This window comes from Lathamus discolor, chromosome 15 (assembly GCF_037157495.1).
Source record: "Lathamus discolor isolate bLatDis1 chromosome 15, bLatDis1.hap1, whole genome shotgun sequence".
Lineage (NCBI taxonomy): Eukaryota > Metazoa > Chordata > Aves > Psittaciformes > Psittacidae > Lathamus > Lathamus discolor.
This window is the reverse complement of record NC_088898.1, coordinates 158,863-175,019: the sequence shown is the minus strand read 5'-3', so window position 1 is coordinate 175,019 and position 16,157 is coordinate 158,863. Positions and strand designations below refer to the sequence as shown.

General features: G+C 49.2%; 3 protein-coding genes and 3 non-coding genes across 6 annotated transcripts; 2 read left to right on the top strand and 4 right to left on the bottom strand.

The window, feature by feature from the left end:
- The first annotated feature begins 1 nt into the window (after position 1).
- LOC136022594 (surfeit locus protein 1) lies at positions 2–5,167 on the top strand. Its single transcript, XM_065696147.1, has 9 exons — positions 2–153; positions 941–1,022; positions 1,134–1,261; positions 1,630–1,712; positions 2,496–2,687; positions 2,987–3,059; positions 3,442–3,604; positions 4,348–4,429; positions 4,670–5,167. The coding sequence occupies exons 1-9, from the start codon at positions 85–87 to the stop codon at positions 4,734–4,736; spliced, it is 939 nt and encodes a 312-aa protein (XP_065552219.1). The 5' UTR covers positions 2–84; the 3' UTR covers positions 4,737–5,167.
- Positions 5,168–5,870: 703 nt separating this feature from the next.
- On the bottom strand, positions 5,871–10,145 carry RPL7A (ribosomal protein L7a). Its single transcript, XM_065696151.1, has 8 exons — positions 10,065–10,145; positions 9,404–9,524; positions 8,813–8,962; positions 7,836–7,976; positions 7,448–7,527; positions 6,981–7,111; positions 6,527–6,596; positions 5,871–6,027 (listed from the first exon to the last, which is right to left on the bottom strand). The coding sequence occupies exons 1-8, from the start codon at positions 10,065–10,067 to the stop codon at positions 5,923–5,925; spliced, it is 801 nt and encodes a 266-aa protein (XP_065552223.1). The 5' UTR covers positions 10,068–10,145; the 3' UTR covers positions 5,871–5,922.
- LOC136022608 (small nucleolar RNA SNORD36) lies at positions 7,188–7,260 on the bottom strand. Its single transcript, XR_010616222.1, has one exon. It is a non-coding gene; the product is annotated as a small nucleolar RNA SNORD36 (small nucleolar RNA).
- LOC136022612 (small nucleolar RNA SNORD36) lies at positions 7,689–7,765 on the bottom strand. Its single transcript, XR_010616226.1, has one exon. It is a non-coding gene; the product is annotated as a small nucleolar RNA SNORD36 (small nucleolar RNA).
- Positions 9,033–9,105, bottom strand: LOC136022613 (small nucleolar RNA SNORD24). Its single transcript, XR_010616227.1, has one exon. It is a non-coding gene; the product is annotated as a small nucleolar RNA SNORD24 (small nucleolar RNA).
- Positions 10,143–15,658, top strand: MED22 (mediator complex subunit 22). The gene is made up of 4 exons (XM_065696156.1): positions 10,143–10,303; positions 10,514–10,594; positions 10,897–11,105; positions 15,126–15,658. Exons 1-4 carry the CDS (start codon positions 10,181–10,183, stop codon positions 15,322–15,324), a joined length of 612 nt encoding a protein of 203 aa, XP_065552228.1. The 5' UTR covers positions 10,143–10,180; the 3' UTR covers positions 15,325–15,658.
- The last annotated feature ends 499 nt before the right edge of the window (positions 15,659–16,157 follow it).

Below are 16,157 nucleotides of genomic sequence, written 5' to 3'. Positions count from 1 at the left end.
GGCGGTCAGAGCGGAGCCTGCGCGCGCTGGGGCCTTCGGGGCCGGAGGCTCGGGGGCGCCGCGGGGAGCGGTGGCGGTGTTGCCATGGCGACGGGGAGGCTGCTGCTGCTGCTGCGCGCGGGGCCGCGGGTGCTGCGGGAGCGCCGAGGGCGGGTGAGGGCCGGGGCCTGGGCCGGGGGGAGCGGGGTTGGGGCGGGGAGAGCGGGGATGAGGCCGGGGGGAGCCGGAGCAGGGCAGGGCAGGGCCGGGCGAGGCCCGAGGGGAGCGGGGCCTGGGGCTGGGCCGGGGGGAGCGGGAGCAGGGCCGGGCCGGGGGAAGCGGGGCTGGGCCGGGCGAGGCCCGAGGGGAGCGGGGCCGGGCCGAGCCGGATGAGGCCCCCGTCTCGTCCGTGCCCCGTCCCCTGCGGTGCTCGGCGCTACAGCAGCGCGCGGCAGAGCTCGCCCGGCCGCTGCCCTGCCGTTGCCGAGGTCTGGCTGCGGCGGTCGGTGCCCCCCTCGGCTGGAGAGGGCCCCGGTTTCACCGCGCGGAACCGGCGGCAGGAGGGCTGCAAATGTGCCCCTGTCCGCTGCGGCGGGGCCGGAGGGCAGGGGCCGCGCGGGCCGTTACTGCAAAGCCGAGTTAGGCCGGTGCGGATGTGTGCCGGCGGCGGGGGGGAGGGGAGCGCTCCTGTGCTGTGCTGTGGGGGCTCCGTCGTGCTGTGCTGTGGCCGGCTCCATCGTGCTGTGCTGTGGTCGGCTCTATCAATGCAATTTGATTTATATAAATAAGCATATTTTATTACAACCTCACCAATAGTGTTTCGCAGGCAGGCAGTTGCTCAGGTGAAACTTAAATCCACAGGTAAACAAAATTTCATGCCCCATTGAGCAAATAATAGATATAAATTCTACAAAGCAGAGACATAACAAAGGATCTTTCTTGTCTTTCATATTTCACGTAGATATCACACTGCTTGATCAGAAGAACCTTTTTTGGATATCCCCTAACTAAAGCAGGTTCTGGTCTGGTCCAGCAGACTAAAGGTAAGGTATGGGTTTCTGTTCTGTTTCAGCCTCACACCAAGAGGTGACATTTCTTGCAGGAATTTGGCATCTCTTCTGTACAAATCCTGATCCTCATTCTCTTTTCCTCAGGTGTTTTTTTGAGGTTCTGCAGACCACAAAGTTCTACAACAGCTGCTGATGCGCCTGGAGAAGATACCTTACTCAAATGGGGTCTTCTCCTGGTCCCTCTGACCACATTCTGTCTCGGCACATGGCAGGTACCAATAAATATTCAGATTTTCAAGAGACAAGCACTGCAGGGCTGTCAGCTTGTTCCATCTCTGGCTGTTTAATCTAGTTCAAATCTTGTAGGGGAAAGATTTGCTGTTAATTTAAATTTCTGTTATCCAAGTGTCCATTTGAACATCTTTAAAGTAGAAATAGAAATTCTTATTTTTTACACTTTTACGTCAGTGTAAATATTTCCTCAAATTCAAGTCAGTAGCCTCTATTTTCATATCTCCGATTCCCCTGCTTTAGGCAAAGTCTCACAAGAAATTTGTGGCAAAGGTTTTCAGGCTGACTGGGGTTACTGCACTGCTCTGTTCCAGCCTGAGGAGTTACTTTTCTGTTTGTGTACTTTCAGGTTCAGCGACGAAAGTGGAAACTAGATTTGATTGCACAACTGGCATCAAGAATTACATCAGAGCCCATCCCTCTGACATTAGAGTATGGAAGCTGTCACTGTCTGCAGAGCACTGACAGTGTGCTGGGGATAGTAGAAGTGGTCTCTGCACTAATGAGCTTATTCTAAATTAAACTGCATTAAAATGAAGGAATCCAACGGGAATCGGGATGTGTGAGCAAATTAGAAAGATATCCTGTTACTTATTTATAGTAAAAGAATAAGTGAATGCTTCCCTGTGGGATACTGCAAATGCAAGTAAAAAGCATGAATGTCTGTTCAGGAGAACATGGTACGTATTTTGTACCGTATGTAACCCTCCTGGAGAAGGAGGGCTTGGTAGTTGGTATCTGTGATGTCCCAAGGGAATTATTCCTGCCACAGGAAGTCTTGGATAGCTGGCCCTGTCCCAAGCATGGGGCAGTTGTGTCAGATATGAGAGAAATTCTTAAGGTCACTTGAGCATATGGCACAACTGCAAAAGAGTTGAGTTGTTCTGTGTCATGGTCTCAGACAGGAGAGCAATGCTCCCTGTTGGCTGGACATATGTGCAGTGTATCCACCTGCTGATCAGCTGCATGTGGGTTACAGGTACCATGGAAAAGGACTGCGTTCTGCTTGCTCATGAGCACCTCTATTTGATCCACTGGGACAGTAATAAATGTTAAGTCAGATGGCTATTCCATGAGGTGTTTGTCTTTTGTTTCTATTTGTCAGCTGTCTCTAGAGTGAACTATTCGGGAAAAGGAGAATCCCACAGTAAAATCCCCTAATTTGATTTGACTGTCGCAGCCATGATTTTATTTTCATCATCTTTTTCCATGCAGCCCCATGGAATTGAAGGAGTTGGAGTACAGACCCGTAAAGGTCCGGGGCCATTTTGACCACTCCAAGGAGCTCTATATTTTGCCACGGTCACTTGTGGAACCTGAGCAAGAAGCCAAAGCAGCCACGCGGCTCATGTCCCACCCGGAGAATGGCGCAAATGTCGTTACTCCTTTCTACTGCACAGACCTGGGGTAAGTTAGTGGAAGTCTTGGTTCATGAGAGCAACCAGTTTCTGTTGTGACAAGCTGAATCGTAGGGGCTGGGTTTATAGAAATAGCTCCCTCTCCCTTAAACAGCATCTCTCAGTCTGTTTGGTCACTAAGGCTTGATTTGAAATCGTATTTAAATTCCCCTATAATGTGCACTCAGATGACAAAAACGTGGCACTAAACATACGGGTTCCTTCTTTCTTTCATACTTTGTTCTAGGCAGCAGCAGCAGGAATGAATTTCCTTCCACTCATGAGCCGTATTTCTTTATGTAATTCTAGGGTCACAATTTTAGTCAACCGAGGATTTGTGCCCAGAAAGAAATTGAAACCGGAGACCAGGCTGAAGGGACAGGTAAGAGGGACACAGGGACCAGGCCTGTTACTCTCTGCACCCTGGTTACACAGGGGCACTACAGAAAAATCAAGGAAGGCAGCAGCCACTTTCAGTGTCATTGGGGTTTACTTATGGTGGTCATTGTGCTTTTCAAAGAAGGCAGACCTCTTCTTCCCACCTTTGTGTTATGTAAATGTGTTTTACAAACACTTCTACAGACAAAAGGAGCTTGATCTGCTTTTTTTCCCTGCTGTGTTACAGCAGGGCATCACTGCAGGGCACAACTACTTTATAACCAGACCCTGCGAGTGCCAGGACTTGGTATGCTAGAAAATGAAATAAATCTTGCAAGATTCCTTTTTTTTTCTTTTTTTTTTTCCCTTTGCATTCCACATTTCAGATTGAAGATGAAATTGATCTCACTGGGGTGGTGAGATTATCAGAAACCCGAAAACCTTTTGTGCCTGAAAACAACATTGAGAAAAACCGCTGGCACTACCGGGACCTGCAGGCTATGGCAGAGGTGACGGGTGCTGAGCCCATCTTTCTCGACGCTGACTTCAGTAAGTCCCAGGAAAACCCAACCACGCATCCAGTCTCCATCAGTCTCACTCCCTTTCTGCTGTTATTTCCCCTAAACACTTGGAAAGGTGGACTCATGGAATGATTTAGGTTGGAAAAGACCTTTAAAATCAAGCCCAGCAAGGTACTGCATTTTTGTCTGTGTACTCTGCTAGGTCTGCTATTTTTAAGGTTTTAGAGGCCTACAAAAAAACTTGGAGACTTTTTACAAGGGCAGGTAGTGACAGAACAAGGGGAATGGCTTTAACCTGACAGACAGGAGACTGAGATGAGCTCTTAGGCAGAAGCTCTTTCCTGTGAGGGTGCTGAGGCGCTGGCACAGGGTGCCCAGAGAAGCTGTGGCTGCCCCATCCCTGGCAGTGTTCAAGGCCAGGTTGGACACAGGGGCTTGGAGCAACCTGCTCTAGTGGAAGGTGTCCCTATCCATGGCAGGGGGCTGGAACTGGATGAGCTCCAAGGTCTTTTCCAACACAAACCATTCTACGCTGGGCAGCCAGCACTGGGGAATGGCAGCATGCTCAGCAGAGGTGCAGGTGGTGGTCAATGCTTTGAGCACAACCAGCCCCTTGCCGCCTACCCTACAGCTCTGGCTTTGCTGCTGATTTGGGAATACCATAACCTGAGGAAGAGGATCAGTGTCCATCTAACTTAATGCCTTCACATCCTGCAGCAAGGAGAGTCCTGCATGGTGCAGATACAGGTTTAACTCCTATTGTACTTGCAGGAAGCACAGTTCCTGGAGGGCCCATTGGAGGCCAGACACGAGTGAGCCTGAGAAACGAGCACATGCAGTACATCATCACCTGGTAAGTTACCCAGGCAGCATGGGGCTCACCTTCCACAAGTTTCTTTTGCATGTAAAGCTCTGCCTGGCATTCTGGCTCCTGCATCAGTGCAACCACATGAGCTCTTAAGCTGTAATAGTCTGAAGGCTTAACCTAAGTAACATCCTCAAGGTGATTTGAAATAATGATGTGTTTTGCACTGCAGCAGACTTAGGAAGGTCCAGCTCATCTGGAAAAGGTAAATGCAGTTTTCTTTCATAGGTATGGCTTATGTGCTGCAACTGCATTCCTGTGGTACAGAAAATTTGTACAGAAGATACCTCTATGAGGTGAAGAGCAAGTCTCTTCTGTACTGCAGTCAAGAGCAGACTTTTTTGGAAGACAGCAGCCCGATCAGTCCTGAGGAACTGCAGCACACAGTTTTAGGGCAACGTGCAGTGAAGGTACACAGCTATCAAGCTGCAAATAGACTCTTAAGTAACAGATGCAGACTCCAAGCTCCTACCAGCATTATTTAACTGCAGCTTGGAAGCACTGAACTTGAAATTTTAAGTGTCAGTTGAGACTTCCAGGGAAGCTGGCTTACTCATTAACCTTAAGGATACGTTTCTTTTGTGGCTGGTGGTAAGCTACAACATTTTAACATCTCCACAGCTCTACCTTCCAAAAGATGGAAAGGTTTCTTCACACTGAGTAGTCATTCCTGAAGTCAAGAGTGGTTCATAACAGTTGCATCAGAATAAACAAAGATGGATTTCATGTGCTTGCCTTGTGACTTCCATTGGATGCAAGATGCACAGTGACCAACAGCTATTGTAGATGCTCAAATCAAGGTGAGTGAGGCAGCCTGGTGCTTTGCAAAAGCATGCTGAGGGCTGCTGAAAACAAGAAGCAGCTTCCACACCTATAGCCTTGTAAAACATGGCAGCCTCCCACAATACCAAGAGACCAAGTCAGCAGCAAGCTGACACAAGCAAGAGCACAAGGTGGTCTAGATTTCCCCCTGCTTTCAGCCTGACTTCCCTGGCCATTCCTGCTGTGGCAGAGGCATGAGACACCTCCCCATACGAGGTGTCTATCTGGTTAGTCTGCTAAAATGAAGTATCACCCTTTATCACCCATAGTGTAACCCAGTCGTAAGTACTAATGGAGATGTCCTGGAGCAATTTTCAATTGAGACACACTTGCATATGCAAACTAGGCTTAAAGCCAGAAGCAGCCCAGCACATTCAACTGTATGGTCACAGAATACATGCAGCAAAGCTGCTGTAAATGAACTGTGTGTTAACACGAATCATTACAGAGGACTAGTAGTTAAGAGCAGTTGTTCCAAGTACCTGCTCCATACTGCTGTTTGTGTGGCCCTATGCAATCATTTGATGAAGACAAACAGAGGTAAGGCAAAGCCACTGTGCTATTACCCACTGCCTGGAGCACTGCCATTAACAGAGGCCACCAAAACTGAGTGTTTATTCTTTTTATGTACAGAAAACCTGTAGCCATCCAGTACATCTTTAACCCAGCTTAGTAGCCAGTTCTTTAGCCTTTGCTTTTTCAAGCTTAGCAATGCGAGCCACCGATTTTGGACCCAAGACGTTACCACCCCAGTGACGCCGGATCTGCAAAGAAGCAAGAACAAGTTAGGTACCTCATACCACCTCTTACTGCACCATTCAGTCAACCTGCTCAATTCCACTCCTTTTTCCACAAATGGAAGAGCTCCCTCAACTAGGAAGTCTTATACATTTCAGTGAACTGAATTTCTGGGCAGCACAGAGATACTAGAGTTTAAAAGTCTTTCCCGAGAATGGTGCTGGATTCAGCCATCCTGTAATTTCTGGACTTGGGATGGAGTCAAGCCCAGCAGAAGCTGCTGCCCTCACTACAATCCTAGCCCTGTGATAGCTCTGTTGACTTCTAACTTGGTGACAGTATTCATGTTTACCCTGCTCTGAGGCAAAGAATCTGCACACATCATAAGCAAATCTTGGTACAACACACCAAACAGGCTTTAAGTTGATGTCACTGTGTCTGAAATAATCTGCATTTCACTAGGAAGCTTTTAGGATGTTAACAGTGTAAGACGAAAGAGAAGGCTAGCAGCACAGAGAATCTTACCTCATCATATCTGTCATTGTAATTGGTCTTGACAGCCTCCACCAGCTTTGCAAGGGCTCCCTTGTCCTCCCTGTTGGTGACAATTTTAATTCCTTTAGAGCCTCAATTTAATATTTTCCATAAATCATTTGCCTCAGCATTTAAAGCTCATAGTAGCAGTGTGGTTTTTCAGGTTAAGCATCATCTGCAAAGGTTTAACCACTCCACCTAGCAATACTTCAGGAATCTGCACTAACCATTCATTTTGGTAAACCAAAATAATCTGTATTTTCAAGGTCCAGTAATGTTCTTCAGACAACAGCACATATGTATTAGATGTTACAGAGGTAACAGTTTAGGTTTACTATTTCATACTAGACAGACACAAGTTTGCTATCCGCTTGCCCTACAGCCTGTGCCTACGGACAGTCTGCTTTCAACCACAAAGAATCACTTCAGATCACAGAACACTTACGGGTTAACTTGGGTGAAAGCAATAGAGGTACACGTTTTCCTGTGGACCAGTCGCCCCAGTCTAGCTTTGCCCTTGATGATGCAGTATGGCACTCCCATCTTGCGACACAGGGCTGGCAAGAAGACCACCAGCTAAAAAGAAAAGGAGCATGCTGTAGAACTGAAGAAGAACATCTGCCTGTCCTTTGGATCAGCCTGGGCTGTGGCAATTGCTCAGGGTTAAAAAGCTCGTTTTGCTCTTCACTATTAATTCAGGTGAAGAAATTCACACATCACTGCAAGAGCCAAGCCTCATTGTAATATCAGGACAACTACAAACATGCATACACATTCCAGTGATGGTATATATGTTTTTATGCACTCCCTTTTCACACAGTAGGTTTGTTCTAAAATGCATTTTCACCCCAAGTCCAGTTCTGACCTCAGCCTGGGTTACATGCGTAGCTTGTACTAGGTGAGTACACATACCTCAATGGGGTCTACATCGTGGGCAATAACTACAAGCTGAGCCTTCTTGTTCTCCACCAGAGTTGTGACACTGTTAATACCTGAAAAACAAGTTACAGGTAAGCTTTGATTTCACTCAGTCCATTTTTCAGAGCTTTCATGTGAGCCTCACAGAACCAGCTCAGACCCCATAGCATATTCATTACAAAAGTTATGAGAACTTTCCACATCCACTCAGAAGATATTCCATGGACAATCTGCTAAAGCTCAGGGTTAAAAAGCTCGTCTATTTTGCTCTTCACTTTGAGATCAGGTGAAGAAATTCATACATCATTGCAATAGCTTGTCCAGTCCTGCCTGGCTGAAGCAGAGACTCTTTTCAGAGTCTCAAGTCCATGTACAAAGTTACCTGCTCGGAGAACTGGTGGCCGCTTAGTTGGAGCATCTCCCTTTCCTGCAGCTTTCTGCTCAGCACGAGCCAGCAGCCTCTGCTTCTTCTCTTGCTTGTTTTCTGGCCTATATTTGTGTGCCAGCTTCAGAAGCTGCGTAGCTGGAAGAGAACATCCACTGGTCAGCTGCACAGCCTGAAAAGCTAAGCATCACTTTTTAAAATACTGAAGTGCATCCATGATCTTGATAGTTGTCATCAAGTGTATTTAGACAGCAAAAGGTCAGCATCGTCTGCACAGTCCAAGAGTGGAGAACCTCCAGAGCACCTATTTACCTCTACATGCACCTCTGCTGGCAATGAGCTCCTTCCTTCACCCTTCGGATAAGGAAATGCCTGCGGACCCCCTCAGCAATTACAGTTAAATGAGGTGCACTTTCTCCTTTAAAGCAAGCAACTTCTATTACAACATCTATGAAGAAACTGCTCTACATAGGTCAAAAATTTCTTGCATAGACACTAGTACCTGGAAAAAAATATTTACTTCAGAAGTAAATAGTTCACACAACACACTGAAGCCCTGTTTCAGTGTCGGCCTGCAAGATGCCAGCATTCCCCCAAGGCCTGTACACCCACACATTGCTCAAACTACATGTTTATTCAGATGAAGACAGGCAGGTGGTTCTGCAGCAAGCTAGAAGAATGGCCTCCGATGGAAACATGCAGCTGAGATAAGCCTTGGTTTGGATCCTTAAGTGGGAGCTTCGGTATTTTCTATTTCCCTTTTCATGGTACACAGCAGCCATCAAGACTTAAGCCAGCAAATTCAGACAGCAGCTTGGTATGACATCACCCCTATCACTATTAAAGCCTCCCTAAAATGCTTCCAAAGATTCTCCCCAGCTTACCTTAGTTACGTCTTATTTCGGTTTTTCCTCCTCTGAAGCACATCCCATCAACGACCCAGGTCAAGACAACTGCACATGGCACATCCTTACCTGTCTGGCGGTCCAAAGCCTGAGTGAACTGGTTAATGGCAGGAGGCACCTTCAAGCGCTTGTAAAGGATGGACCTCTGGCGCTGCAGCCTGATGTAGCGCGGCCATTTCACAAAACGTGTGAGGTCCCGCTTTGGCTGGATATCCTGTCCTGGAAACACAGACCCTTTAATGCACAGCTGTTCCACAGCCATAGAGCAACAGCATGGAACAGGCACGAGTGCATCAGAGATCTTGGTGGTGATATGTCAGCACTATCATTCAGATAGCAAATATTCTTTCACATCATCTGCACACCGTACAAAGATGGCACTACCGAAGTTTGAACTGAATTACCATACCACATGCAAAACGGAAAGATTAATCCCAAGAGAACCATGGAATGAATCCAGGCAGTACAGGAAACAGCACATGGGCCATAACCACCCATCACATAACTGCCCTAATGAAGGGCAGCAGTTAACTGCAGGCAGCAAAGTACGTGCCTTTATCATTGTCTCCACTACACAGCTTTATTACAGTACATGCCTGTTTACAATTGCATCTATTAACAAAACCCCCCGTTGAGAGAGTAGCCCAAACACTCACTTACCAATGCCAAAGTTCTTGGGCCTCTTCTCAAAGAGGGGATTGACAACTTTTTTGGCCTCCTGCTTCTTGACTACAGCAGGGGCTGGTGCCACCTTCTTGCCCTTTGCCTTCTTTCCTTTCGGCTGCAAGAAACAAACACATCCTTTCTTCTTCTGCTTCCAGTACCTGCGCACTCCAGAGCTTTCAGTCCCCCGGAAACGCACTTCTCCAGCCCAGCCGCCTCCAGCCCAGCCCTATTCTTCCAGGGAGAGCAAACCTCTCCCTTTGGCTTCAGGTTTACGAGCTTCCCTGCGGGAGCCACCGTCTAAACCCGCGTGCTGATGCCCTCGGCCGCGCAGCCGCTGGCGTTCCGCAGCGCTGCGCTCCCCGAAACGGCCACCGCGAGCTCCTGCCCGGCGAGCCCGGGATCGGCCGCCCACGGCGAGGAACGATGCGGCCCGAGCCGGGAGAAGTCCCGAGCCCGGGCGCTCCGCCGCAGGCGAGGAGGCCCAAATCGGGCCTTCCCCGGCCCAGCCCCGCGTACCGCAAGCCGGGCACGAGCACCGCTCCACCCCCCTCGCCACGCTACCGAGCACCCGCGCGGTCCTCCCCGCCGGGCCGCGGCGCAGCGACGGCGGCGGATGGCGGCGGATGAGCCCTGCCCTGCTCCCCCGGCCGCTCACCATCTTCGGCTGCGAGAGAGAAAGGGCGCCCGCGGCCTGCCGGGAAATATCTACGGGGCGCGACGTCTCGCGAGAGGACGGAGGCACGCGGGGCGGGGCGGGGCGGGGCGTCCGCCATGTCGCAGGCGCGCGCGCTGCCGCAGAGCAAGGAGACGCTGCTGCAGTCGTACAACAAACGGCTCCGCGATGACGTCAAGTCCATCCTGGACAACTTCACCGAGATCATCAAGACGGCCAAGGTGCGCCGGGCCCGGCGGGGCCGTTCCCCCGGCTGCTGCGGGCCTCCCGCCTTGCCGGAGGGCGGCCGGGCCGCGCTGCCGGGCGGGCAGAGCCGCGGAGGAGGGGTGGTGGGGGCGCGGGAGGCGCGGCCGCAGGGGTGGAGCGGCGCCCGGTGATCGGGGCCCGCGTTTCCCGCACGTAAAGGCGGCTGAGTGCGCGTTTCTCTTTAGATCGAAGATGAAACTCAAGTCTCTCGAGCGACCCAGGGTGAGCAAGATAACTACGAGATGCACGTCAGAGCTGCCAACATCGTGAGTAGCGCTCTGCTGTTCGGAGCAGGGGGCAGGTGCTGTTGGCTGCGTTGCCGCACCTAGGGCAGCCATTATAACCCTCACAGGGACTGCTGCTTGCAAAGTATCCTGGTCGTTGGAGTGGCTGGGGAAGGCAGGGTAGCTCGGCTTGTCAGCTGCAGGCTTCTGTCAGAGTCCTCATGGAATGCGGGATTTTTTACTTTATTCGAAGCTTGGGCTGAAGGAGCAGCCTAGGAGATCTTGGTTTAGAATTGGAGCAAAGCTCTGTTTTGATACTCTGTGATTTTTCTTTCTGCTACAAGGTCCGAGCCGGTGAGTCCCTGATGAAACTTGTGTCTGACTTGAAGCAATTTTTGATCCTCAATGATTTCCCCTCTGTGAATGAAGCTATCAACCAGCGCAACCAGCAGCTGAGAAGCTTGCAGGAGGAATGTGACAAGAAATTGATTGCACTGCGGGATGAGATCTCCATTGACCTGTATGAACTAGAAGAAGAATATTACTCTTCCAGGTACAAATAGGGCAGTGGACTTCTGCCTCACGATTCCGTGGGGTGGTTAGTCCAGACAAACAAGTAGTCCTTAAAGTACAGGTCTTGAGAATGTTCCCAGCAAAGCTCTACTTCTGTTTTTAATTAGGTCAAACTGTTTCTCTGCAACTAAACTGACTTTTCCTTGTGGATACCCTACAGGGTATGAATATCATAGGAAAGGAGGTGTTCACAGTATCCAGCTCTAGGTCCCTGCTTTATTTGGCTAGATTTGACAGATAATCTGCTTAGGCTTCCTTTGTAATCATTGTAAAAGGAGATGAGTTTCCTTGGAAGTATAGACTTCTGTCTGAGTATCCCTCGGAAGGAGCCTCTGTCTCTAGAGATGCTGGGTTGCTGAGCTGGGTCCTAATGTTAGATGAGATCACCACATCCTCACATGGTGAGTGCTTTCACAAGTGACCTGGTCACACAGTGTGCCTTTTCCCCTATAGTCGCCGGCCTTCTGGAGTCCTCTGGGGCTGAGCGCTTGAAATGAACATAAGAGACTTGCTCGATTTCATTGAATAATGAAGCATTGTGATAGGATTTTCTACAGAATAACAAATTGTTACTGATTTGTGGGATTTTTTTATGTTTTAAAAATACTCTTACTTAGAAAACAGGCTTTAGAAGATTTAGACACACTATCTTTTTATTTTTTCTTCTGTCATGCACTCTAGCACTTCTAGTTGATGACACAGTAAATGAAGAGTGGGAGAAAGCAACTGAGAGCCTGATTAATTTGGCTGTACTGTCCAAGCTAAGCGAAGTCAGTGCAATAGTGCCATGACTTCCAAACAAAGACTTAGCTTTTAAAAACCTTACTTAAAATTTTAATGCCCAGGATTTCTATTTTTGCCTTTCCCTTCCTAAAAATGCTGAATGCCTGTAAGCCCAGCTAAGGTGGCTAAACCTTAATTGCTCAATATTTTTGGAAGTTTGGCCATTGGTTTTGAGTAATGTATGTATTTTAAGAGTAAAAAGATGTTGATCTGACATAGATTAGGAACTGCTATGACATTGGAAGAGAACTAGAGGTAGATGTTTACAGTTGTTTTTCAAACTTTGGTCATTCTTGGGTGGAGGGGCAGCAAGAGATCCTGGAAACAGCACAGCAATGAAGAGTGACAGTCGCAAACCCACGCGCCAGCCCAGGCTCTGATGGATCAGGGGTACATTCCCTGCACAGGCTGTATCACACAACAGTGTGACATGCTGTGGCTGATAGTGCCTCACGTGTGCCGGATGTCACAACGCTGTCCCCAGACTGCCACTGCTGTGTGTCATTAGCTTTGACTTTTGGCTTAGGGGGTTGTGGCCATGCTGGCGTGGTCTGTTCACCTGCCTGGCACCAGGTGCCATGTAAAGTGACCCTTCGTAACAGAACTGTTGTCTAAGAACAAATGTTGGCATACACCAAATGGATTTGCATTTGTGTTCTGTCTTGTAAGAGTGGTCAGGAGGTGAGGAAACTCAGCAGCTCTGCAGAGCTGTGATCTGAAACCTGTTATCATGTAGCACTTAGTCATTTGCTTTTAGCACTTACTCCTTTCCTGTGCTCTCTCCTGTCTTTTTCTGCACCAAAGAAATTGTGTGTGTGTGAATATAGAAATAGTAATTTATTTAAAGTCCTTTTATAATTGGGATATTAAGATATTTTTAATGAAACTTTAATGTCTAATGTGGAGAAAAAGAGTTTCTGTTATGTCACATAGTCGTAGAGTGATAATCATGTTTAAATGGCTGTAGTAGCTGGTTTGCCCACAGACACACGTTCTCTGTGGTCCTGGGAGCCCAGCTGCGATTGCCTCTTTGCACCATCTGTTACTTCTTCATGGGTCCTGAGTCCATAGGATCTCCTTAAGAGGCATGCAGTCCCATGAGGCCCAGCCATGGGTTCCACACAGGCATCCTGCCAGCCTTTCTCCCATGCGCCAGTGCCCCTGGAGGTCACTGGTTTATTTTACGTTGTTCCTCCAGGGAGGCTGCAGCAAAGCAAGCTCCCTGCAGCCACACACCTCGGAGAGCAGCCCCAGGCTGCAGAGCTTTGTTCTCTGTGCTCTGTTCCTGACCACTGTGACAAGCCTGTGGAAGGGAGTGTCTCCTGTCCAGGTCTGTCACTGTCATTGTGCTAAAGGGGCTTAGGAGGCATGCCCTTGCCATAGTGAGCACCTAACAGGATGTGTTGCGGTTGTACGGCCAGGTTTCACTGCTAGGCTTGTATTGCATACATGAGGGTTTTGATGAGGAGACCTGAAAGGAGGTCTTTGAAACTTAAAGATTGTTCTGAAGGAATCTTTGCTTTCAGTTCCTGTGCTCAGGCAGTTTCCTAAAGATGCTTTTCAGCAGTTTCTCTGCGCCTAGAGCTGGCTGCATGCCTCAAGGCGGGTAGCAAAGTCCTTTCCATGCACTGAGAAAACCTCAGTCAAAGGACAGAGAAGCAGTGGGCTACAGTGAGCAGTAGCTGCTTGTTGACCTTAACTTTTGAGGAGCATAAGGTGACAGGTGAAGCTCAGACTTTTGGAACTGTTCTCTTTCAAGTAGCAGGACAAGTGGTTGTGCTTCTGACGGAGCTAAAATGTTGTTAGTAACTCCCCTGCCCATATGGGGTGGATGCTGTGACTGGGTTCTCCCTGTAAAGCCTGGCCTGAGGTCTAAGGCTGACAGAAGAGGAGTTATAGTTCTGGTCGGGTCCTGAAGGTCTTTGCTAGATGAACCCAGCTGCACTGTGTGTTGGGGGCTATAGGGAACGGTGATCTTCTAAGGGACTTTACAAAGGCTCCAGGTACAAAACCTGCATCCACTGCCTTCTCACTTCTACTGCAAACCCGGTGGACGATGCTGCCAGAAAAGAGCTCAGAGTTAGATGCTTGCAACTCATGCTTTGTGTGCTTATTCCCCAAAGCGGTAACTCCAAGCCCAGTTTGCCTTCTCTCATCTTCAACCCCAAACCTGCATTTATGTTCCATTGCTCCCATCTCTGGGACCATGGAGTCTGTCTTGGGTGTGGGGTTAGATCTCAGCATGTTTCATGCTTGTGCAATTTGAAGTGTCTCATATTTCTACACTTAAAATATTTCCTGAAGCATCTATTCAAGTCCATACATTAAAAATGTAAATAAAGGTGCAACAACAAAATCACTTGACCCACTGGGTTTGTTTTACTCTGAACACCAGATGCTTTCCGCTCTAGCACTCATTTTGTCTTGGGTGTCTCCTATTTGTGCGGTTTCTTCCATAATTTTCCTTTATAGTTTTGGCCTTTCCACCTTGTCTTTTTTCTCAGAGCACAGACCAGAGTTAGCCAGTTCTGTACAAAACATCCCTTCCCACAGTGCTGGCTCACCCAGCTCCACAGTCTGCAGTGGGCAAACCCAGCAGCTGCTTTTAGCAGTGCTGTTGGCTCAGGTTCTGCTAAATAGGAGCCTTCAGTACCTTGTGGGCTGGGCAGCTTCAAGAGAAGACCCAGACCTACTGCAGAGCTTTTCTGAAGAGATGTGCATCAGTTCCTTCTGTGTCATGACAGGCGCAGGCCCTAAGCCAGTAGTGCTAGGGGTGTTTTCTGTACTGAAATTTAGAGCAGGATGTGGTAGGTTGTGATCTAATTCGAAGTAAAATAATGATGGTGAGGTCCTTGCCTCACTCAGATCAGTAGCAGGATTCCTATGGGGTGCCAGAACTTCAGTCCATACGTTTTCAGGGACTTGGAGCATCTAGACTGGAGTTGAGCTCTGTTTCAGTTTGTAGCAATGATTCTGTCTCTGGAGTTCCCCTGACCTCACCAGACCCATCAGGTTCAAGACCAGCCCTGAGCAGGTGTTCTAGGGAAGGCGGGTGTCACAAGGCTTGTGAGGAATTCCTGAGCCCGGGCCTGGCATCTAGGAGCCATGTTTAGCGATTTTCTTAACGCTTCACTTCTGTCTTGCTCTCCCCTGCCCTCCCCCCCCCCCCCCTTACTGCACTGCTGTCTCTCCTTACTGGGTTGTTTGTTCTGTAAAGCTACAGTCTGTGTGACAGCAACGACCTCCCGCTGTGCGAAGCCTACTGGAGACAAGACTTTGCCACGCTGTCCCCTGAGAGCCTCTCCATGCCTCTCTCGGCGGCTGTAGCAGAGCCGAGCGCGGCCGCCGCGCAGAGCTCCGCCCCAGCGCCCCCCTCCGGCCACGGGCACGGCGCAGGCCCCGCCGAGCACTCCTGAGGAGCATCCTCTGCCGCTGAGCGCGTTCCTCCAGCGCGCTGTGCTGCTGGAAGTCTTCCACCTGCTGAACTGAGGAGCGTCGCCCATGGCCAGGAGAAGGCACTGGAGCTGTGTCTGCAGGTAGGTTTCTGCTCCCTGGACAGCTACGGTGCCTTCTCCACCGCAGGACATTGCCAAGAGTGTTCCTCTCCCATAAGAGATTGTTCTAACACGTTAGAGTCAGGTTTGCTTTTACATGATTACGTTATGTGTTATTACATGTTGTGTTCATTTGATATGCCATTTGTGTCTGTGTGGATCTCAGTAAATAAACACTGGAGTGTTGGGAGTTGAATTTTTTGGGGATAAACCTGAGCCAAACCAGGAGGCAATGAATGTTTTGGAGTATTCACCCTGTTTCACAAGGTTACGGACATCCTGCTGCTTTAAAACTCTCAGGATGGCATCCGTCAACCTCTGTTCTGCTGCACAGGACAGTAAGGACTTTGCAGTATTTCTTACACAGTAGGCTTCAGTGTCCAACTTGCTCACAGCCATCTCGGAAGAGGCTCTCAGGAGGCCCTTACCGAGGACCAGTGTACAACACCTTTGAAGAGCAAAGGGCACGTAGGAATGGGGCAGGTCCTGGTGAGGCCACCGGCAGGAGCAATGGCAGGCTCTGGTTGCTCTGGTTCCTTTCTCAGTGTTAACACAGAAAGTTTCTGTTAACGCTGTGTGACCTACCTGAAAGCTGGTGTTGGTGTGCCCGGTGGTGTGTCTAACTGGGCAGTGGGGCCTGCAGAGCAGGGTGGTTTCCTCCCAGCTCAGCAGCCTCCCCCTCGTGCTGGGCCGAG

Bases quoted from the DNA above. Each gene is read 5' to 3' on its own strand.
- LOC136022594 (XM_065696147.1), top strand. From the start codon at position 85: ATGGCGACGGGGAGGCTGCTGCTGCTGCTGCGCGCGGGGCCGCGGGTG. The intron at 154-940 runs GTGAGGGCCGGG...TATTTCACGTAG, and splicing joins TGCGGGAGCGCCGAGGGCGG to ATATCACACTGCTTGATCAG. The intron at 3,605-4,347 runs GTAAGTCCCAGG...TTGTACTTGCAG, and splicing joins CTTTCTCGACGCTGACTTCA to GAAGCACAGTTCCTGGAGGG.
- RPL7A (XM_065696151.1), bottom strand. The intron at 7,528-7,835 runs GTAACTTTGTAC...CTTGTTTTTCAG, and splicing joins GCCACCAGTTCTCCGAGCAG to GTATTAACAGTGTCACAACT. The intron at 6,597-6,980 runs GTAAGTGTTCTG...TGTCACCAACAG, and splicing joins GCTTTCACCCAAGTTAACCC to GGAGGACAAGGGAGCCCTTG.
- MED22 (XM_065696156.1), top strand. From the start codon at position 10,181: ATGTCGCAGGCGCGCGCGCTGCCGCAGAGCAAGGAGACGCTGCTGCAG. The intron at 10,304-10,513 runs GTGCGCCGGGCC...GTTTCTCTTTAG, and splicing joins AGATCATCAAGACGGCCAAG to ATCGAAGATGAAACTCAAGT. The intron at 11,106-15,125 runs GTACAAATAGGG...TGTTCTGTAAAG, and splicing joins GAAGAATATTACTCTTCCAG to CTACAGTCTGTGTGACAGCA.